The sequence below is a fragment of the Dermochelys coriacea genome, chromosome 10 (genome assembly GCF_009764565.3).
Source record: "Dermochelys coriacea isolate rDerCor1 chromosome 10, rDerCor1.pri.v4, whole genome shotgun sequence".
NCBI classification, from domain to species: domain Eukaryota; kingdom Metazoa; phylum Chordata; order Testudines; family Dermochelyidae; genus Dermochelys; species Dermochelys coriacea.
The window spans coordinates 18,014,394-18,038,931 of record NC_050077.1 but is presented as its reverse complement, the minus strand read 5'-3'; the positions used below and the strand labels follow the sequence as shown (position 1 = coordinate 18,038,931).

The 24,538-nt window shown below is 42.3% G+C and overlaps 1 protein-coding gene across 5 annotated transcripts in view; it reads right to left on the bottom strand.

Annotated features, from left to right (window-relative positions):
• Positions 1 to 24,538, bottom strand: part of SYT17 (synaptotagmin 17) — a 118,862-nt gene that overhangs the window by 79,700 nt on the left and 14,624 nt on the right. For 2 of the 5 annotated variants that reach the window (XM_043493492.1, XM_043493490.1), the window contains exon 1: positions 388 to 1,015. The exons of 2 other annotated variants lie outside the window; for them this stretch is intronic. Coding sequence is in view for 1 of the 3 variants with exons in the window: in XM_038420472.2 (XP_038276400.1) it covers positions 388 to 402 (15 nt within the window). In the remaining 2 variants the exon portion in view is untranslated. Of the gene's footprint in view, positions 1 to 387; positions 1,075 to 24,538 lie in introns of those variants that run through there. One more of the 5 variants, XM_038420472.2, reaches the window with a different exon arrangement.

Genomic DNA, 24,538 nt, shown 5'->3' with positions numbered 1-24,538 from the left:
TTTAAATTAAGGTCCAGTCACAAGTACAATGACCCCAAACTTATCTGGGAAGATTGTTTTGTAACCCTACTCAGTATTGTCAACGGCCAGTAAGCCACAGTTCTTGTTTCTAAATACATTAGAAGCAAATATTACTATTGAATGCCAAAAATCAGAACCAATAATAATGCTACAGGTTGCATCTATCACTAGAGAGCTTAACCTTTTCTGTAACTAACTCTCAAGTTTCCCATTAAGTGGGAGAGGGAATCACGAACCTGGGCTGGATGAACATACAACGAATAAATTCAGTTGAGTCTAAACCAGGTTAGAGCAGACCCAGGTTCCCTGTGGTCCTCCCTCTCCAGATAACGAGGACATTTCCTCCCCAGTGCTGTTCAGACCTACCTGTATATACGCCATCTTCACTAGGTATCACATTAGTTCCCAGCACAGCCTGAGAGCATGGTGTCTCTCTCCACTTTGCCCTCAACAACAACAAAAAGACGTGACTTGTTTGCGAGATGAGCACTGTTCATTCCTTCTCCCCCTTGCTGCTCACTGCCTCTCCATAATGATCAAGGATTCTTCCCTGTATTTTTTTTAAGCACAGAGGTGTTGATTGTTTTGTTTGTTTCTAATATTTCTTGTATGGTTTTCTGGGTTCCCAGGCTCTCTGTGCTGCGAGGGATGTATTCTGTCAGCCTGTCACTTGCTGCATGATTGATTTCCCGCTTTTCCTTCTTCCCTGTGCTAGCCTGGTGGTGAATTTCCCCCTCTTGGGCAGCAGCTGCAGCGGACTTTGCACTTCCAGAGATCTGGATTGCCCTCTCTCAGTGCATCTCGGCTTGGATTTGTTTTTCCAACTTAAAGCCCGAGGCTGAATCCGGGGGAAGTATCTCCTGCAAACAGCATCATCCATCTGTCTGCAACCAGATGGACAAGAGACTTTGAAACAGCAACATGTAGGAGGGTCCTTTTTGTCACAGAACAAGAAGCAAAACGTGTCTGAAACCTATTGGTGATAATTTTCCACCAGCAAACCAAAAACTTTGCTCTTATTTCAAATTATGTGTGACCAGGTTAGATATTTATATATTGAAAGAGAATAGTGTATTGAAGGAAACTCTTTCATAATGAGTTTACAGAAAGACCTGCAATAAATTATACCTAGGGTATGTACCACAATCTATGGAGAATGCTGTCAATGTGCAGTGCACACTGTCATTTCATGTACACAAGGAAGCTGACATAAATATGAGTAGAGGGCACTGCAATGTAATGTACATGTTGCCGTGTAAGATACTGAAAGAACTATCACTGTAATAACCATTTGATTTGCCAGCATGCACCTCTCACTTCTATTTTTATAATTAAAGCTTGCATTAATTATACCTACACCTTTTCCCTCTTACAAAGGGTTTAGAAAAAGTATTTCACTACAGCTGTTCCGCAATAGGTTGATTGCGTTTTTTAATTTGGGGAAAGTGGTATTGTTAATTGGTAGAGCTAATGAAAAGAATTCATTAATAAATGAAGAAGACTAGTCTGCAGATTGCATGTGTTTGCATTACGGGGCGGAGCGCAGGCTCCTTTTGAAGCGGAATGCAAGTGTCAAAGCTGCAACAAGAAAAGGAGTACTTATGGCACCTTAGAGACTAACAAATTTATTAGAGCATAAGCTTTCGTGAGCTCACGAAAGCTTATGCTCTAATAAATTTGTTAGTCTCTAAGGTGCCACAAGTACTCCTTTTCTTTTAGCGAATACAGACTAACACGGCTACTACTCTGAAACCTGTCAAAGCTGCAACAGGTCTTGTGCAGAAAAGCAGAACAGCGACATCCAGAGGACAAAATGAAAAATTTCAGGGAACTGGAAAACATTTCCCAAGCTTACGAATCAATTGAGAGGACACAACTCTGTATCTGGATTAGACTGGCTCATAACACACCCATATCACATGCTGGTAGAGTGCAGTACACTACAGTGCTAGTAAAACCTTATCTAGTGCAATTAACTAACAGGTCTTAGTGGAAGTGAATATAGTTAAATGCATCCGATGAAGTGAGCTGTAGCTCATCCAAGCTTATGCTCAAATAAATTTGTTAGTCTCTAAGGTGCCACAAGTACTCCTTTTCTTTTTGCGAATACAGACTAACACGGCTGCTACTCGGAAACCTGTAGTTAAATATGAGTTTTATATCATTTTCATAGGGGTACTATTTGACACCAGCAACCTGCATTATTATTGCTGTATCCCTTCAAAAAACAAGGATTGAATCAACAAGGACTAAACTGTAGAATTCATTGTAACAGAAACATCCAAACCATGCACTGTGACTGGATCTTTAAAAGAACTGGATAATTTTATGAACATTAGTTCACAAGATAGAATAAGAATAACAAAATCTTAAAGATCATATCATATAAGGAATGAATTTTTAGCCTAACATTGCATACAATACCTTACTAGGATTTTTTTTTTACTGTCTGATGAAGGCTATTGCTGGCAGGATATCAGACTACGTGGACCAATGATCTGATCTATTATGGCAAGTCTGATGTTCCTAAACAGACTATAACTAACTAGAATGCAAGCCACAAAAAACAAGGACGTATGAGGTGCTCAACTAGACTTAAAACTAATTGGGATGGGAGTGGAGAAGGATAAGTCTTAACAGAGAACTCTCATTTAGCGATCAGTCTAGTCTATTGTAGTTACAATAATACTAATAATCCTATTGTCGTTTAGGTTGATTTAGTGTTTTCATTGTAATGCCCGGGGAGGAGGGGGGTGGCGCCCGCGGTTGTTTAATATTTCAACTATTTCAAAATTATTTGACTGAAGTTTAGCATGCACACTTCTCATGATGTAAAGGATTTTTATAATATATACATAGATAGATATGATATGATATGATATGACATGACATGACCAAAGAGCTTAGACAGCTTTACCCATTTAGCTCAGTGCTGTTTCCTCAATGGTCACAGAAGATGATTTTTCTGTCATATATAAACTGCATAGTTTAAATAAAAGGAAAACAATATCCAACAGCATGTCAGAAATCCTTTACTCCTTCTCCATCAGGCAGTTTCAGTGTTGTCAAAAATGAAACTGCATTTGAACTCTTACTTTGACCCCCATCAAGCATGACCCCCAATATCAGGGATCATACATTGGTTTCATCCTGCCCTACTGCTGAATTCTAATTACTAATCAGAAGTTTGTAAAGGAAAAAGATCATGAGAAATCAACTTTAACATTAGGGGTCTGATTCTCTGCTACCTTTCAGAGTTACACCATTCTGATCTGGCAGCATTTTACACTTTGTATTGGCTGTGACAGAGAAATGCCTTGCAGTTCTTTAAAAATTGTGCTAAATGGAGATGAGAAGAGACAAATGTGGAATAATCTACATTCTTAAAACTTTACTTTTGGCCATATTCATGACTTGGAAGGCAGCAAGCATGCTACCACACGCAAGAACTATATCAGAGCTCTTAGAGTTCTGCTCTCTGTGCCCATAGTGGTTGGAAGCTTTGCAGACAGTGTCTGAGGCTCTCATCCTTCTCCCACTGAAACCAAGGGTTCAGACTTCTCTATGCCTATCTGGGAGTAGGGTCAGTGTCTTGCAAAGAAAAGTACCTTTCTGTTGCTCTCCAGCAAAAAGGTGGGGTATTCTGTGCCAGATTCTGGGCTGCACTTCTTGAGTGCTACCTTTGCACATTCCAAATTATGGCCTTGGCTTAGGGAAGCTCTAATTTAAGTCTCCTGCCTGTGGTTCCCTGTGAAGCTCTCCAGCCGAGCCCTGGTATACCTTTACAGGAATTTGCACTGGACCCTGGACAGATCTTTGCTACTGGAACCACAATAACAGGCAGCAGGAACAAACTGTTATTGCCCATGTACCAACCACTGAAGGAGGATGCATAACACACTGAAACAGGGGGTTACATATCCATGAGTAGCCCCATTTTACAGATCATAGATTACTTAGATATGGCATATTCTGAGAGACAGTGTAGCTAATGGGATGAGACTTGGCTCTGCCATATTAGATACAGGGGCCCTATTCCCAGCTAGTGTAATTTCTCAATCCTTACTCAATAAGAGTTGCGAAGGGACAGAATTATTGCCATTGGACAGTAGAAGTAGTGACTTTAAATCGTGGTCTCCTGGGTCTTAATCCAGTGCACCTTCCTCAGCACCAAAGGATGTTTTGAAGGAGAAAGAGGAGAAAGATGATAAAAACCATTTTGCCCAGGTCTTGTCCAGAATTTCAGCTGCATGTGGCAGGCTGAAGTGATACACTAGGCCTGTGTGCTGGTGGAACATTGAGCTGCCCGCACGCTTGCTGAGTACAACACGGATGGGAAATAGTAATTGTCAGCTGTTTAGAACTAGGCCCAATTGGAACGGATTTTCATGGAGACCTCAAGTGGCAACTCCCTCACCCCAGGATTATCACCCTGCCCCATTTCAATCTCCTGCTGCAAACTATGGAAGAACTGGAGCTCTCCAAAGAAATTATTAAAATTTTAGGCAACATAAATATAAGGGTCACTATAGCTCCCTATAAAATGAGAGAAAGTCCCTCAGGTGCAGCATTGCTATAGGAGACTTCAGCACTAAAGTTTATATTTAAGGACTTGTTTCTTCTCTTGCTGAAGTCAATGGCAACACTTTCACTGTCGACACTGGCAATGGGCCCTAGGTTTCTTTTAAAAACTATTTCTTTTTCTCCTGAAGACAGCTCCTGTTTTAGAAGCACAATTCCCATAGTTTAAATGAAAAAAGAAAAGGAGTACTTGTGGCACCTTAGAGACTAACAAATTTATTAGAGCATAAGCTTTTGTGAGCTACAGCTCACTTCATCGGATGCATTTGGTGGAAAAAACAGAGGGGAGATTGATATACACACACAGAGAACAGGAGTACTTGTGGCACCTTAGAGACTAACAAATTTATTAGTCTCTAAGGTGCCACAAGTACTCCTTTTCTTTTTGCGAATACAGACTAACACGGCTGCTACTCTGACACACAGAGAACATGAAACAATGGGTTTATCATACATACTGTAAGGAGAGTGATCACTTAAGATAAGCCATCACCAGCAGCAGGGGGGGAAAAGGGGGAAAACCTTTCATGGTGACAAGCAAGGTAGGCTATTTCCAGCAGTTAACAAGAATATCTGAGGAACAGTGGGGGGTGGGGTGGGGTGGGGGGGGAGAAATACCATGGGGAAATAGTTTTACTTTGTGTAATGACTCATCCATTCCCAGTCTCTATTCAAGCCTAAGTTAATTGTATCCAGTTTGCAAATTAATTCCAATTCAGCAATCTCTCGTTGGAGTCTGTTTTTGAAGCTTTTTTGTTGAAGGATAGCCACTCTTAGGTCTGTAATCGAGTGACCAGAGAGATTGAAGTGTTCTCCAGCTGGTTTTTGAATGTTATAATTCTTGACGTCTGATTTGTGTCCATTCATTCTTTTACGTAGAGACTGTCCAGTTTGACCAATGTACATGGCAGAGGGGCATCGCTGGCACATGATGGCAAATATCACATTGGTAGATGCGCAGGTGAACGAGCCTCTGATAGTGTGGCTGATGTGATTAGGCCCTATGATGGTGTCCCCTGAAAAAATATGTGGACAGAGTTGGCAACGGGCTTTGTTGCAAGGATAGGTTCCTGGGTTGGTGGTTCTGTTGTGTGGTGTGTGGTTGCTGGTGAGTATTTGCTTCAGATTGGGGGGCTGTCTGTAAGCAAGGACTGGCCTGTCTCCCAAGATCTGTGAGAGTGATGGGTCGTCCTTCAGGATAGGTTGTAGATCCTTGATGATGCGTTGGAGAGGTTTTAGTTGGGGGCTGAAGGTGATGGCTAGTGGCGTTCTGTTATTTTCTTTGTTGGGCCTGTCCTGTAGTAGGTGACTTCTGGGTACTCTTCTGGCTCTGTCAATCTTAGCCCAGCAGAAGAATCTGTCCTATCTCGGGGCCTCTCCTTTTGCCCCTCCACCCCCACGAACATGATACAGTTCTGTGGTGACCTAGAATCCTATTTTCGACATCTCCAACTCAAGGAATATTTCCAACACACCTCTGACCAACATATTAACCCACAGAGACCTTCCTATCAACACTACAAAAAGAAGGATTCTGGGTGGACTCCTCCTGAAGGTCGAAACAGCAGCCTGGACTTCTACATAGAGTGCTTCCACCGACGTGCACGAGCTGAAATCGTGGAAAAGCAGCATCGCTTGCCCCATAACCTCAGCCATGCAGAACACAATGCCATCCACAGCCTCAGAAACAACTCTGACATCATAATCAAAAAGGCTGACAAAGGAGGTGCTGTCGTCATCATGAATAGGTCGGAGTATGAACAAGAGGCTACTAGGCAGCTCTCCAACACCACTTTCTACAAGCCATTACCCTCTGATCCCACTGAGAGTTACCAAAAGAAACTACAGCATTTGCTCAAGAAACTCCCTGAAAAAGCACAAGAACAAATCCGCACAGACACACGCCTAGAATCCCGACCTGGGGTATTCTATCTGCTACCCAAGATCCATAAACCTGGAAATCCTGGACGCCCCATCATCTCAGGCATTGGCACCCTGACAGAAGGATTGTCTGGCTATGTACACTCCCTCCTCAGGCCCTACGTTACCAGCACTCCCAGCTATCTTCGAGACACCACTGACTTCCTGAGGAAACTACAGTCCATTGGTGATCTTCCTAAAAACACCATCCTAGCCACTATGGATGTAGAAGCCCTCTACACCAACATTCCACACAAAGATGGGCTACAAGCCGTCAGGAACAGTATCCCCGATAATGTCACGGCTAACCTGGTGGCTGAACTTTGTGACTTTGTCCTCACCCATAACTATTTCACATTTGGGGACAATGTATACCTTCAAGTCAGCGGCACTGCGATGGGTACCCGCATGGCCCCACAGTATGCCAACATTTTTATGGCTGACTTAGAACAACGCTTCCTCAGCTCTCGTCTCCTAATGCCCCTACTCTACTTGTGCTACATTGATGACATCTTCATCATCTGGACCCATGGAAAAGAAGCCCTTGAGGAATTCCACCATGATTTCAACAATTTCCATCCCACCATCAACCTCAGCCTGGACCAGTCCACACAAGAGATCCACTTCCTGGACACTACGGTGCTAATAAGCGATGGTCACATAAACACCACCCTATATCGGAAACCTACTGACCGCTATTCCTACCTTCATGCCTCTAGCTTTCATCCAGATCATACCACATGATCCATTGTCTACAGCCAAGCTCTACGATATAACCGCATTTGCTCCAACCCCTCAGACAGAGACAAACACCTACAAGATCTCTATCATGCATTCCTACAAACTACAATACCCACCTGCTGAAGTGAAGAAACAGATTGACAGAGCCAGAAGAGTACCCAGAAGTCACCTACTACAGGACAGGCCCAACAAAGAAAATAACAGAACGCCACTAGCCATCACCTTCAGCCCCCAACTAAAACCTCTCCAACGCATCATCAAGGATCTACAACCTATCCTGAAGGACGACCCATCACTCTCACAGATCTTGGGAGACAGGCCAGTCCTTGCTTACAGACAGCCCCCCAATCTGAAGCAAATACTCACCAGCAACCACACACCACACAACAGAACCACCAACCCAGGAACCTATCCTTGCAACAAAGCCCGTTGCCAACTCTGTCCACATATCTATTCAAGGGACACCATCATAGGGCCTTTTCACATCAGCCACACTATCAGAGGCTCATTCACCTGCGCATCTACCAATGTGATATGCCATCATGTGCCAGCGATGCCCCTCTGCCATGTACATTGGTCAAACTGGACAGTCTCTACGTAAAAGAATGAATGGACACAAATCAGACGTCAAGAATTATAACATTCAAAAACCAGTTGGAGAACACTTCAATCTCTCTGGTCACTCGATTACAGACCTAAGAGTGGCTATCCTTCAACAAAAAAGCTTCAAAAACAGACTCCGACGAGAGACAGCTGAATTGGAATTAATTTGCAAACTGGATACAATTAACTTAGGCTTGAATAGAGACTGGGAATGGATGAGTCATGAGACACAAAGTAAAACTATTTCCCCATGTTATTTCTCCCCCCCACCCCACCCCCCACTGTTCCTCAGATATTCTTGTTAACTGCTGGAAATAGCCTACCTTGCTTGTCACCATGAAAGGTTTTCCTCCTTTTCCCCCCCTGCTGCTGGTGATGGCTTAACTTAAGTGATCACTCTCCTTACAGTGTGTATGATAAACCCATTGTTTCATGTTCTCTGTGTGTGTATATCAATCTCTCCTCTGTTTTTTCCACCAAATGCATCCGATGAAGTGAGTGGCTGTAGCTCACGAGAGCTTATGCTCTAATAAATTTTGTTAGTCTCTAAGGTGCCCAAGTAACTCCGTTTCGTTTTGTGAAATACAGGACGAACACGGCTGCTACTCTGAAACCATAGCTTTAAATGTAATCACTCTCTCTCTCTTATTCTTGTGTGGGCTGTGTATGGGCACACAGTTAAGTTGGTGGCATGGCATTTCTCATTTGACTACTTGTTTAATAGAATTTTTTATTCTACAACGAACTTTCTAAGTCTCAGTATTTAAAATGTCAGCCTTTACTCTGATGCTTCACTCTTTTCATCTTGATTCACTGCCACCCTAAGGGGCTTACAATAAATGAATAGATGGGGTTTTTCCATATCTCAATACAGTAAAGAAAGGCTTACATCTTTAAAATAGTTTTCAACTCATGAAACCATCACGCAGTGAGTCACATTAAACCAGAACATGTGACATTATGTAAATGGAACATCACGTGTATTGGTGTCCTGTATTTTCATAGTATATTTTTAAAAGAATATAAGTATGGGACGGGGAAAGAGAGAGAGACATTTTGTAGGTAAAAGATGAGACAGTCATATATTTTATAAATCTGTAGGATTATTCCTCTTGCTCCTACTTAGGCAAAAGTCTTCTCAAGTGCTTTCTATACTTATAAACTATAAACACTTTGACCCCAAAAAGGGAGAGACTCCATGAAATCCATTAGGGACTTTGCTAGTGTTGTTTATTTTCTGTGGAAGGTGCCCAAATGCTATGATGAATAGCAGAAGTCTAAAACCCTGAGACAAAGACATTTCCAGTTTTAAAAAATATGCACAAGTATTTGAATCCATATTTAGGAACTTTTCACAGTGATGACTGACTACTTAAAAAGGTTCCTATATTAGGTTCTCTCATGATACAATAGAGGAATTTTACATATGTGCACAGTTATAGTCCAGGAGAATAAATTGGCTCTAAACAGTAGATAAGTATTTATTGCCAACTTTAATTACAAGTCTGCATTTGGCTGGTATGCTGATTAAGCTCAGCTCCTACATTCAGTATAAATAGCTCCATTTCACAGGATAACATAACCTTTAGACTCCCTGTGCTGCATGAAATGTGTCATACTGTATATTTTATAACATGTACTCTGTACCTTCTCATGTACAGAATGTGCCTGTAATATATATAGACTTGAAAATCCAGTATTTTTAACTTTTAAATAGAAAACTTGACGTAGTTTATTTTAAAAGTTACTTCCACACAATTGGCCATATTCTCTTCTCACTTGCATTGGTGCAGATCAAGAGTACCTCCAGTTAAATAAGTGGTTCTATATAAATTTGATACTGATTTTCCATGGAGAATCAGGCCCATAGTAAGCCACGAGTGAATATCTCTGAATATATGCTTGAGCTAGAATTCGTATCACAATAAGGTAGCGAATACTGCCTCTAGTATAGCAACTGGTTCATATGTTAACTAGGCATATTTGAATCAGCAGTAGACGTGATTAAAACATAGTACAATATCTGGTATATTTTATGTACTATCAAACCCAAGCTAGAAAGCAATTTTTAGCCTGTTGCCATTAAAGCAGCACAAGTAAACTGCAAAAGATAAGTGTCAAACTGAAGGTGGCAAAGATGAGAATCAGCTGGCTACTTCATTTGAATCTTGCCAAGGGATATTGGCAGCATTCAGTGACATAGCAATGGGCAGAGTAAGGGAGTAAAGTATCTGTCCAAGATAAGATGGGAGATCTTACTCTGCTTTTCCCATGCTGAGCCCTTATCATAGTTACCTTACTGTTGAGCCTGCTGAAATAATCTGCTAGCATTATGTCTTAAAATAAGTCTCCTATCTCTAGCTATTTTTTAAAATGGCAAACTATTGGAGATAGTGCTTGCCCACTGCTCTTGGCAGCCCTTTAAAGGGCATGATTCTGTCTACAGTGACAGGTCTAGCTTCACTGCACCACAGCCTAACTTTTTATTTATATCCCCTGTTCCAAAGGCTTATTGAGTAACATGCTCTGCTGCTGGCAGGGTTTCACTCCAGCATAGTTCTCCCTCAGCTGCTCACTTGGCCTTTATGCATCCAGGTGTTTGCAGCTTCTACTTCAAGTCAGTACTAGGTATTTAAATACTGCCATTACCATATTATTATTTATATGCCTCCATTACCATAGTATCTGAGCACCTCCCAATCTTTAAAGTATTTATCTTCACAACACCCTGTGAGGTAGGAAATACTGTTATCCCCATTTTACAGATGGGGAACAGAGGCCCAGAGATACTATGGGAATATCTATACAGTCTGCAGCAGTGAGATTCCCAGCCCAGGTCGACAGACAATGGGTGTGTCTAGATTGCAGTTTAGGCTGGAGCTCAGGCTCCGAAGCGTAGGGAGAGAGGTGGTGTCCCAAGCTTCAGCTAGAGCTGTAATCCACAGCACTGTTTAAACAGCTATTTTTAGTGCACTCACAGAAGTCCAAGTATCGACCCGGGCTGGGAGGCTCCCTGCCGCAGGCTGGCACAATCTAGGCAGATGTAACCTGTGTGACTTGCTCAAAGTCATCCAAGAAGTGTGGGAAGGTCAAGGAATTGAACCTGGAACTTCAAAGTACCAGACTAATGCCCCAATCACTGGGCAATCCTTTCTCCCTAGTTCCCATCTATGAGAATTGCCACAAAGCTGACAGAATTTCCATCAGCTCATTCCCTTTGGAGAAGGTAGAGGTTGCCCCCATATCCCTCAGAATGACCAGGGGATTCAGCCTCAAATCCTGAGGTTCTACAAGAAGCAGAATCTAGGGTTCTGCAAGAAGCCAAGGCAGTCCATGCATCTACTTAGCCCCTGCAATACAGAATACTCTACACAGCCCATGCAAAGCCTTGACCTCTCTGCACTGAAACTGTGAATTGAGGTGCCATGATCATTGTGATGGTGACTTTTGTGATGCCTACTGGAGACTGAACTGAAGTCCGTAGATCTGAAGTAGATGGAACACTTCAACAGGTGGCCTAGAGGGCAAAGACAGGGTAGCCCAGTTCCACAAGTCACCTGGCCTTCTATCTTGACAGTCTCTAAATTACTCCAATGACACCGTCTATACCTGCAAATACACACACTTGCAGATCCTAGATCCATTTCACATGCTCCTTTGCTTATGCCCTGAAGTGTAATAGCCAGCTGTTCTTTATATTTCTTTTTTCCCCTGTTGTTCTTCTCTGTAATTTTCCTCAGCATTACCCCTTTCTAGTTTAATATTATCTGTCCACCCATTTCTCTTTTTTGTTGCGTCCTTTGCATCCCTCACATCCTCCTTGCCTCTCTAAAACATAATAAAGAATTAGCTGCCAGACTGCCTGCTCTCCTCCTGTTCTTTTATTGTGCCCTCTAACGCACTATTCTGCTTTGCTTCAGAAAAAGCCTCTGCTACTTCCACATCTTCTGCAGTACATCTGGATTATTATCAGGCCACCTGTCCGCTCCCTAATTGACAATATCAGTAAAAGCACATTTTTCTCTTTTCTTTAAGTCTCCAGATGAAGGGCCTAAATTTGATCTAAAAACCTCAGATTCCCACTGCCTGTCATTTATAATGTACTTGTGTGCACTGTAGAATCACAGGTACGCTCTTCCCCTCATACACGCTTTCTATTCTGTCCTTAACATACGATCTGTCAAGAACTGTTATTGAATGATGCTGAAGCAGAGTTTGAAAATGCAGCCAAAAGCACAGAGCCTCTCCTAACCATGTCCCTTTAGGAAGTATGTTCTGTATATTGTTTTACCAAGTACATAAAACACAAATACTTGTGAAGGAACATGTCCCTAAGAGCTGGTCTTCACTAGAACCTTAGGTTGTGTTAGAACTAGACTTTGCAGAGTCATGTTAACTAACATGATATTGACCATAATTTATCAACAGTCAATGTAGAGAGAGCCCATTGTATTGAACACAGTGTGAGCAACTGAAACCATAGGGTTAAACCTGAGCCGCTGACAGTGTTAAACACAACTTGCCCCCATCTACACAGACAGAGAAGTCATTTTTAACATGTTTGTCAACGTGATTCAGAGGTCATGTTCCACCATCATCCAATTTTCTAGTTAAGCCTAGACCTGAATGACATGGACCCTATCTACTTCCAAGACCTGCCCCCACCTCTCTTAATGCCATGCTGCTGCACCCATGTCAATAGAAGAGCTCATGACAGGGCTCCACTGGATTAAGAGAGGGGGCTGCTGATGGTGCTTTCTCCAAGAAGGCTCTTCCACTTTGGAACTCACTCCTCTCCTTTTGGTCCAAAATAGCCTGAATCTGTTGACCTTGAGGGCATGCTGCAGAGGCCCATGTATTCTCGCAAACTTATTTTTGCTCAATTTACTTTATGATTCATTATGTTTATGGCTGATTTATGCAAGCTGTAAGGGTTGAGGATATAGGCGGCTAGATTTCTTTTTAAGAATTGTGTGTCTAATTGTTTGTAAACAATGGCCAGATGCTTTTTTTTTTTAAAGTATAAATCAAGAAAAAATCTGAATACAATATTGTTTGCGTATCCCACATTCTGTACTCAGACAAACCTCCCACGGAAGTTTGAGCCATTTATATAATACTTTCAATTGATACAGTGTTTCCCAAGACACTTTACAAACATTATAGTCTCTCTCTGTGAGGTAGATAAGCATTATCCTCATTTAAAGATAGGAAAACAGTCATACAGATGCCAGGTTAAGGGCTCAGACCCAGATCCTCAAAAGGTATTCAGGCACCTAACTCCCATTGATTTCCCATGGGTATTTCAGCACCTAAATACCTTTGGGGATTAGAGGCTCAGTCCTGCTATTCAGCAGTTTTCAGGATCAAACCTTAAGCAACTTTTCCACTGTCAAACAGGAAGCCTTTGGAAGAAGTAGGGGCTTGTCTACACAGCATCGACAAAGTGTACAAAAGGATGCGATTTGTAAAGCGCACTAAAAATGTGCTGCGCCATTACTGCCCCATGTAGACCTTGCTGGGTCACGCTAAAGAGCACCTAGTTTGTGTTAACATGACTACATTAAAGCAAACTAGGCAACCTTCAGAGCATGCTAGCAGAGTCTATGAGGGCAATTAGAATGCAGCACATTAGCGTGCTTTACAAATACACATAGGTGCTGACTCTGTGGGTGCTCCAGGCCTGGAGCACCCATGGAAAAAAAAATTATCACCCACTGGCAGCCCAGTTCCCTTCCCTCCCTCCCTCCCCCTGGGAGCGCCGCAGATCAACTCCTCTCCCTCCCTCCCAGCGCCTCCCGCCTGCTAGATATCAGCTGTTCCGCAGTGTGCAGGAGGTGCTGGGAGGGAGGGGGAGGAGCAGGGATGGGGCTCGCTCAGGGGAAGGGCCGGAACTGGGAGAGAAGAGGCAGCAAAGGGGCGGGGTAGAGTGGAGGTAGGAAAAGGTGGAGGTTTGGGGGAAGGGGTGGAGTGGGGGCAGGGCATGGGACTAAGCAGGGGTTGATCGCCCCTGGAGAAATTTGGCAGCCAGAGCCTGGGCAAATACATGAACGGAAACTAGGTTCCTTTTAGAGCATACCAGCAAGCTACATGGGGCAGTTAGAACGCAGCATATTAGAGTGCTTCACAAATCACACCCCTCTGATGTCCTTTGCTGCACCATGTAGACAAGCCCAAGGAACAGAATCCAGATCTCCTGACTCTCAGGCTAGCACTTTAGCCATAAAACTGACTATCCTCTTCAGAATCTTTTGTCACGGTTTCCACTATAAGAGCAGGGAAGGATAGTCTAGGGCTAGGGCCTAGGATGGTGGGAGACCTGGTTCAATTCCCTGTTGTGCCACAGACTTCTTGCGTGACCTTCCACAACTCACTCAGCTCTCTGTGCCTCAGTTCCTCATCTGTAAAATGGGGATAATATTTCTCTACCTCACAGGGCATCATGAGGATAATACATTAGAGATTGTGAAGTGCTTTGAGATCTACAGATGAAAGCACTATAAAAGAGATTAATGAGGGTAGGTATTATTCATCTAAGAGAGAACAGACCTGTCCCCATTGAGTTCACTCAAGATCATCCATTTCAAGTCTTGTGGATAAACAGTATAATAACTATGAAGAATTTTTGATTATAGACTTACTGCTGACTCAACTTAGCAGAACATTTCTCTACCCCGCCAAAATATGTGAAAAGTATTTCTTGCAACAAGAAACTCAATCTGTTTAATTCACATTCATTCCTATTTAATAAGTCATTCAATAATTCTTTTCTGATTCATAAGAACATATAAAATCATTATTATTAAAACAGACTCAAAAAAGAGTAACAGAATAGAGAATTAATTAGCTCATACAGACTTTCTCGACTCCAACAGTGATCTAAAAATACTGGTTAGCATAAAATGGCAGGGCCTCGTATGGGGCAATCACTTTATTATATGGAAAATCATGTAAAATGTTTAAGTATAAATTATTTTTTTAAACCAACCCAGCAAAGCCTTTATAATTGGACCCCTGGACTGCACAGCTATGAAACAGGGGAATTTGTCAAAAGATATTTTAAGCTGCAGAATATGAAAAATAAATTTTAATGAGAAAAATCATTAAATGTTTGCCAAAAACAGAAGATTTAACTCATGTTGCTCCAGAGCTTCACAAATACACCAGCTTCTGGGCATTTAATAGGATTAATCAGCTGTCAACGTCAAATCGTTCTGATATTGGAGATGCATAGAAGTTTACTTTAAAAATAAACAGATGGTAAGAAGCAAGAGTCATTTATAATAAAAGATTTTTAACATCTCATGTCTTCCTAGCAGACTCTGTTACTAGTGTCTCACTATTATCCTACCAAGCAGATGTGCAAAATAATATAAAACACAAATGTTACATTTTAAAGACATAACTATTATATTATATTGTACTCCAGTACATCTATGACATAAATTGTTACTGAATATTTATTGTACTCTATTTTTTTGAAGGACTGCAATTTTGTCAAGTATGAATTAAGATACACTGAGTATGCTCTTTTCTTTTTCACCCTGCCTTGTCTTATATGGGTCTGATGTCAAACAAATATTTGAGACCACATCCTGCAGTTTTCATTCAATCCTTACTTAGGCAAATGTCACTAAGTTCAACAGGTGAGGAGGCTGTAAAGCCAACATAACAAACAGAGTTAAAGGAAATTGGCCAATTTCTTTTGGAGTACAAACTTCAGTTCATGATGCTTATGAAACTTAACTGGAGATGGACCCAAACCAAACTCTCGCGTCTTAACACTGAACTTTTGGAAAGTTCAGATTTCGATTGACACATTGTAGCCAACCCCCATCTTCATCATGGGCTCACCAAAATCCCACATCCAAATGCCTCCAAACTTTGGATCTTGGAATGGAACTTTGGCATGGAACTTTGTAGTTGAAGTTCATCTCAACTTCTCACCCAAGGAACTTTTATTCTTAGATTTTTGAGCCAGGAGGGATCATTAGATCATCTAGTTGGAGGCCACAGAATTTTACCCAGGTACTCCTATATTGAGCCCAATGACTGGTGTTTGACTAAATCATGTCCCAGAAAGGCAGTCTTTATTTGAAAACATTTTATAAAAATCCCCTGAGCAGCTCTCAAAGCTTCTCCTTAGTGAAGGTTGAATCTCATCCTCCAAGTCCTCCCATACTCCCAACCAAACTCTATATCCTCCTTCCAATATCCCAATCAGTGAGAAATGGGCAACTATACACATACCTCAAGGAGCAGGGGGAGGGGAAAAAAAGAAGACAGTTAGTAGTAGTAAAGACCCTTCCCAGGACCTTAGCTGGGAGGGTCCATCCAACAACCTTGCTAACAAATCGCTGGTTCAAATGAACTGCCTGAAGTGAATGCCCAATTAGATGAAGTAGAATTCCCACCCACCTCACAACTGGGAGAAATCCATTTAATGCATCCAGGGTGCAATCATGTGTCCATGCCTTTAGAAAGTGCCAGAATCCACAAAAAGGTTATCAAGGTATTTTGGAGGAAGAAACCTATCCCCATAGCAACCCCTCTTCACAAAGGCTTTATTCCCACTTCTGCCTCTGCAAATTTACACAAACCACTGGAAAAAGAAAATGCACAACACAGGAGCCCCTGAAAATACACATACAGGCCACTCTTAAGCAACAAACACATTCCCATACTGCATATAACTCAACTTATCTTTCATGCTACTTTATGTCCAGTCTTCAGGCTTTGATTCAAGCAACACATTATCCATCTGACAAACACTTTCTGCTCCTCTACCCATAAGCCTCGGAAGAAGCATTCCACTCTCTGATCTCTGTATGTGCTGTAACCCTAATAACCCCTTGAGTTTGAGGAGCCTGGGACCAGAGGTGGGAGGGAGCATGAGAAAGTGAGGGGCAGCAGTATTCATTGCTAATGCTAAACACATACTCAAATAGAATATTGTCTAAGCCCTTCACAAGCAGACACAAACTAGGACTAAATACTGTGTTCACAGTGTTCTCTTTGACTTCAGTAAGAGCCCTGCACTTGTAACAAGGACCCTGTCTCTAGAAATATCACTTTACTACCCTTTGAAAGGCAGCCATTTCTTAGGTGGATGGTAATTAAGGGGACAAAACAGCAGCTAAGGACAGGACCGGAAGAATGTTTTATCCAGTTGAAACTGCAGGAGAAGTTTCAGATAAGCAGAATATAGAACCCAAATGTGATCTATTTTTCCATGAAAGTTAGAGACTCAAAATATTTCAGTCTTGAAAATTTAGGACTACTCAAAAAATAAATAGTAAAGTCTATATCTAGGGTAATTCCAATCCCAGTTATATGGATGTAAATCCAGGACAATTTCATGGACATCAATTGAGTTATTCAAGATATATACCAGTTTAACTGGATCAGGATCTAGCTCCTTCTGTTTTTATGTTATTTCCTTCCTTACTGCCCCCACCCCTTTCCTTCATTCTTATTTTAATGTATCTACTTGTTTCCATTGTGGTTCATGTAGCAGCAAATTCTGTGCCAGCTTTGGATCATCACACAAAAGGGTATGTCTACACTGCAATCTCAGGTGTGATTGTCACAGGCCGGCATACATCCGCTAACTTTACCCATGCCATCACAGCTAATAATAGCAGTGGAGCTGCAGCAGCATGAGCTCCCAATGGAAGTACGTGCCCAGGGTCCCCTGCATACAGCCTGCGCTGAAGCCCATCCCGCTGCACCTACACTGCTAGGTTAGCCACAATAGCACAGACAAAGCTAGCATGAGTATGTCTATCGCACCTCAGACTGCAGTGTAGTCATACCCCATGACAATAAATAATACATACTTCAATTCTTAATAAGAGTTGCTTGACAATAAGACTATATTGCACTGCAACAATATAGGCAACTCTTTCTCATGGCACTGTAGGAGCATTGAAAACTGTTGGTCTATGTGCATTATGTATTGGAAACTATAAGCGTGCGGACTCACCCCTGCGGCGTCTCCTGCTGGTAGTCATCTGGAATTAGCTCGTCCAGCTACCGGAGCACCCTCTGCAGGCCAGTGATCTGCCTTATCGCTGGCCCCCATGTCCCTCCCGGGACCCAGTGCCCCTTTCTCTGGGGTGCTGCCCCCCTGGCAGTACCCCCACACTCTCAGGTTCGGGGTTTCCCCACCCAGGGAACCCCCACCTTCTAACCCCACCTCAGTCTGGGCTACTGCCAGTCCCCATCTAGCCCCACTCTCTGGGGCAGACTGCAGTATATAAGCCACTCATCACAGGGAAAGGGGTTCAGGACCCCCTCTGCATACCCATGGGCTGCCCCTCGGCAACCCTGCACCTATTCAACCTGTAGTCAGGCCAACAGCCTGAGGCTTTCCAGGCCAGAGCTCCCAGCCCCTCTGGCCCTTCCCTAACCCTGCTCCAATCTAGGTATCCTGTCCTGCAGCCAGGCTCTTCTCCCTCTACAGGCCGAGGGAAACTGTCTGGACTCTTGGCTCGCAGCTGGGCCTGACTGGGGCATGGCCACAGCTAAGCCTACCTTCCCCTATCAACCCAGGCTTCTCGCCCCAGCCACAGCCCCCCCAGGCTGTTTTAAGCCCCGAAGGGCAGGAGCGGGTGTCTACCCCACTACAGAAACATTAACAAGGGTCTCATTGCATTAAGAGGCATTTCAAAAAGCAAAATTTCAAACCATCTGGTAGACAAGTGATTGCTAGAGCTGCACATAATCTTTGTATTTGAGGCAACTGAGCACTGCGGCTGACACAACACTGCTCTGAGATCCCACTGAGTTCCTCAGAGTGCTCTCTCACAAAGGAGCACTTCAGAGGAACATTTCAGTGCACAGCAGCTACGTTATTTTTTTAACAGCCTCTTCACTCCTCACATAGCCTACATGCTCTTATACTTAAATATCAACATTCACAGAGGATGTCTATGAATGTTTGGCCTCCTGTATATCACAGAGCATTACATTTCACCCAGACAGCCTGACACTGAGCCCAGTGACTTGTGTTTGGCTAAGAAAGGCATCCGGTTTTGCCCTTCCAGAAAGGCATCCGGTTTTGATCTGAAGACATCAAGAAATGGAGAATCCATCACTTCCCTTGGTAGTTTATTCCAATGGTTAATCACCCTCACGACTGTAAATTTGTGCCCTAATTTTTCTAATTTGAGTTTGTCTGGCTTCCAAGGGAATATCTACAAAATACAATAGCTAATGCCACAAAGAAGCGGCATTTCCCCAGTATTTAGGACGGGACTCAGCAGAACAATAAGTATTTTCTCCAGATGTGTCTAAAGCACCATAACTTTATATGTTACTGCTGTCCCAGGGTGTATCATAATACATTTCCCACTCCGGAAACAACCAGCACTGGCCAATTCAGTCAGTAGTTTGAGATGCTTCTGGATTCCTTGCCGACACTAACCTTTCACATAGCATCACTCAAGGAAGCTGCTTTCTACCCTCTATGGTTGGCTAGGAGACGCCATCCCAAGATGATGGGCAATGACCTGGCTTATTATACACACCTTCAACACCTCCCATCTGGACTACAGCAATATGAAATACCTGGGCATGAAGCCATCAGCCCTTCGGAAACTCCAACTCCTACAGAATGCTGCAGTGCATCATCTCAGCAGCACAGGCAACCGTGAGCACGTCACCCCTGTCCTCCACTTTCCACACTAGAACAGTCACATTTTAAGGTCTTGCTCTTAAAGGCATTCAATGGCCTGGGTGCAGCATATCCAGAAGATCACATAAGGTTGCAGGATGGAGACCACGACTGACAACTCCTCTCCTCTGGCACAAGAGCACTTTTACCATAAGGATGAAGCTTGTCTGTGCAGAAGACAGTTTTCTCAGGGGTCAGTTTGAGACTGTGGAATGAACTCCCACAGGGACTACGCACCACCACAAACCTCACCATCTTCTGCTCCAGGTGCAAGGTGCACTTCTTTGACTCCAACACACAGAAAATGGTGTGTAACTTAAAAAAAAAATCTCCCCCTCCAAAAAATACACACACACACACACACACACACACACGTACCCTTGGGGAAAGGATGAGACAAAGAACACACCTCACCTGACAGATAAGTCACATTGCTTAATGCACTACTGAAAGGAGCTTCGATGCTACGCTGATGAAGGAGATATAAGAACCTATATAAAATAGGGAATAGCACTGTTCTTCTCAAGGTTTTTAAATGGCTATATTATAGCTATCTTCTGAAAGCTTTTTACATTTCTGCTGCCTCCATAGTTAGCAGCTATGGAGCTGATCCTAGACCCGTTGAAACATATGGAAAACCTTCCATTAACTTTAGTGGGAGCAAGGTTTTGCTCTAAGAGCTTACAGCCTAAGAAGTTGCTCACATAAGTCACTGGGTTTTGTTACTGCTCTGATTGGCTCAGCCTAACTTGCAGTCAGGAAGAGGGCTTGCAGAATATGTCTAGCCAGCTTTTTAGAGCAAGTCTTCCAGACCAGGTTAACAGACTTGGGACAGTGGGGCTTGGGATCTGAAGCCTAAGGACCTCCAGCCCAAGCCCCCGTTTCAAAGCACTGTCTGTAAAGCTGTTTTTAGAGCACTAGCATGAGCCCTGCTACCCAAAGTCTGCTGACCCAGGCTGGAAGATTTGCTCCCACTCTGGCCAAAATGCTGAGTAGACATACCCTCAGGAGCAGGTAGCATTGTAAGAGTAGGAGGAGGGTCTCAGAAAGCATTAATCCTTGTCCTTGGGGATGTGCACAGGTTTTGCCCTAGGCCTCTTTCATTCCAAACCCACTGCCCCCCAACCCCCTCCAAAGAACCATAGGCTGCTGTAAGATTTATTTGCAAGTATGTTTCCCAGACCTGAAAAAGAGCTGTGTATAAGCTTGAAAGCTTGTCTCTCTCACCCACAGAAGCTGGGCCAATAAAAGAGATTACCTCACCCACCTTGTCTCGAAGATTTATTGACAGGCTGCAGGGTTTAAGTTTAAACTTCTCTTCTCCAATTCACGTAAACTAATTGTGTGCACAAGTGATCCCTGAAGCAAAGGGCATGGTCAGATCCTGGTCTGCTTTCTTTAGCTGCCTCTATGCCAGGACACTGGTGAGAGATCGGGAAGCTCCATCCCATTGCTCTATCAGGCAGTATCCTGCCCCATATAAAAACAATACCATTTACAGCACAGATACTGGAGCGTGCTAGCTTAAGATGTGCTTACTGCCACCACTTGAGTGAATGTAACTCAAATACAAACACAGGCACCATACTCAATGTGTGTTTTTGCAGTATTCCCCCCTCCAACTCCACCTATTAAATGGAAAAAGGGGAAATACAACTTAATGTAGCAATCCTTCCTCTTCCCTACTACAGAATGAGAAGGAATCGCTAGAAATACCAGTTGCCTACCCATTGAAATAGAAATTTTAACACCCCACACACATAGAGTTTCATGAATGAGCATGGTCTAATGGTTAAAGCACAAGCCTGAAAGTCAGCAGATCTGTGTTCCAGTACTATTCCTGCTACACTTCAGGAAACTCCTGGATTAAATCTATAAAACAGTTGTCATTAAATTTACTTCAGAGATGCTTACTTTGTTTTGCATCTTCTATCCAGTTTGGATCACAAAATGTTTTAAAGAATTAAACAGTAGTAATAATACTTTGCTTTCGAATAGTGTCTTCTACCTGAGGATTTCAACATGCTCCACAAGCGTTAATTCCAGATTCGTATCTATAATAATATTTTGCACTTCAGCAGCACCTTTCATCCAAGGCTCTCAAAGTTCTTCATGGATACTTATTCAGCCTAATTACAACCTTCAATAGAAGTATTATACCTATTATGCAGAAAGGGAAACTGAGGCACAGAAATCCCTGCCTAAAGTCAGTTACTTGTAGAACTGGAAATATAAGCCAGAAACTCCGACTCTCACTCCCCAATTTTAGCCTCTCTCTCACCAAAATAGAATTTTACGCTAACCTATGTTATCAGTTATATAACGTCCATCACCACGGTATCCGAGTTATGTTATTCTTTGCATTGTGGTAGCACTGAAGAGCCCCAGTCATAGACCACGCCCCCTTCGTGCTAGGTGTTGTATGAACACAGAATGAAATAACAGTCCCCAAAACAAAGCACACACAGTTTACGTGCCTATGAACCACCATACAGTACTATAGTACAAGAAATATGAATGAAGTAACAGATATAGGCGATCAACTTCTATGACAGCATACCAGAGTGAAAAAAACATTTTAAAAATTAGGAAAAATGGATTGAGAGGTTCATCCTCCTAAATTCTGAGAGTCTTAGATTCATCTATTATTCGGAACATTTCAATAGCTTTTGTAAAGCAGAGATGGCCAAGCAGCTAAAATAGTTCCTGTGAAAGTATTTACAGTCTGGATAGGAAAATTACTTTGAGAAGCATTCATGATTCATAATCCTTATGACTAGTCTGAGCTACCTCTTTTCAAATCTAGAGAGAGACAAACGAGCCTCCAAGAGAAGATAAGATGTTCAAAATAATGCACTTTAATCTGTACTCAGCGAACACACTCTATAGTATATCCCTGCACCACTGTCTTTTTAATAGGAATCCATCCACCGTTCAACAGGAAGGAGAGCAGAGCACTGCCTGGAGCAACCACTATCTCAGGGGAGCACCCTGAGATTGCCTCATCTTAGAAACCTAACCTTTTTGAATCAGACCTATTAAACAGGCACATGAGGGGCTTCCCCCTTCTTCTATACACATATTTTTAACAGGTAAAGGGTGTTCTAGTAGAGGAGGAATTTAAAAGAAATGCAATAAAAAAAGATTCATAAATGTATTGTACAGTGCTCAGATGTCTTTTGACACAGAAATAGAGGAATGATTCATTTCCTCTATAGCTGCTGTTCCAGCGCTTACTTATAGAGGAAGTGGAATGTCTATATTGGTCATGCCAACAAGAATTAAACAACTCAACATTTTAAATGTGCACAAGCCTAATGGAAATGCACAGTTGTAGAGCTCACTACATTTAAAAGGTGAATACACTGTACTATTGTACTGGATAGCATCCACCAGTCAAAATCCAAGAATGAATAATACTTCTCGTTTTCCAAACACTCCATCCAAAGACAGGTTAAAACATTTCAGAGAGTTTTAATTCTGCATGAAACAAGATTGGCAAGAATAAGAGCCAAGGGCTGCCCTCCCCTTATGCCTCCCCGGCCCAATAAACTTTGTTTATCAACAGGATCTAGATACAACCAAACTTTCTTTGCCCAGTATTTATCATCTTTTCCACTGAAACTTGAAACTAAAGAGCAAGCATGTTAAGAAATGGTTTAATCAGCTGTCTACCTTATTTTTCCTCTTCTTTTACTCTAACCATAGTCTTCACTAAGTAACCAATAACCTTAGCAAGCTTGCCCATATCTTCCCACCTCCTAATCTCCCTATTAGTTACTTCCCTGGTTGCATCGTGCCTGAAATTATTTATGAGTTCCTTCTGCCAGTGATCATGACTTTTCATATTGATTGCGATGCATCTGCCACACTTGTGGGCACCATTCAAATACAGCTGAAGCCCACTGTGACAATGCCAAGCTAAAAAAAGGAACTGACCCTTTTTGTAGAAGTGTTTTTGTTTGGTTTTAAAGAGAAAGTATAGGAGTCAAGAAATACATGATCAAGTTCCAGGTCTGCAACAGTCCTCTTGTGAAACAGCGCAAATCCCTTACCTTCCTGAAGCTTTCAGAGTAGCAGCCGTGTTAGTCTGTATTCGCAAAAAGAAAAAGGAGTACTTGTGGCACCTTAGAGACTAACAAATTTATTAGAGCATAAGCTTTCGTGAGCTACAGCTCACTTCATTGCATCCATCCATCATTGGATGCAATGAAGTGAGCTGTAGCTCACGAAAGCTTATGCTCTAATAAATTTGTTAGTCTCTAAGGTGCCACAAGTACTCCTTTTCTTCCTGAAGCTGTTTCCCCACCTGTTAAAGGGGAAATGATACTACTTCCCTACTTTAGGGGTAGGGTAGAAAGAAGCTTAAAGGCATCAGTGTTTGTAGTGAACTTTTGACAATCTCAGACAAAGTACAAAGTGTTATGTGGATATCAATAGGTCCTGCAATTTACATGCAGAGCTAAAAAAATAAATAAAATTATGTTCTATTGATAAGTTTCAGTGGAAGATTGTTGGTTTAATATAATGTTTGGGACACATAACCAAAATAAGACATATGCTAGGCACAAAAAATGCTTAGACACTTCCACACATGGGCATAGGTACTGTACAGGTTGAACACTAACCATATCTACTAGAAACATGGATATGGAAACCCCATTCACAAACTGATACAAAGAGAGATTCAACTCCTCATATCCTGGGGTATTAAATTATGTACCAATTATAACAGGAGTCACCAAAAGCCTTCAAATGGGTGGAGAGCTGTACACTAGAATATCAGTCAGTACTGCAGTGAATACATAGCATGAACACTAACTATTCCCTCCACTATATTTTGAAGATCTATATGGAAACAGAGCTATTCATCTCTCACTTGTTAACTACACAGAGTTCATGTCCTCCTTTGTGAAATTTCAGCCCCATTGTCTACCTGTCATGTTTAATAAGAAGTTTTCCCACATTTAATAAGGAAGGTGCAAAGGAACTAGC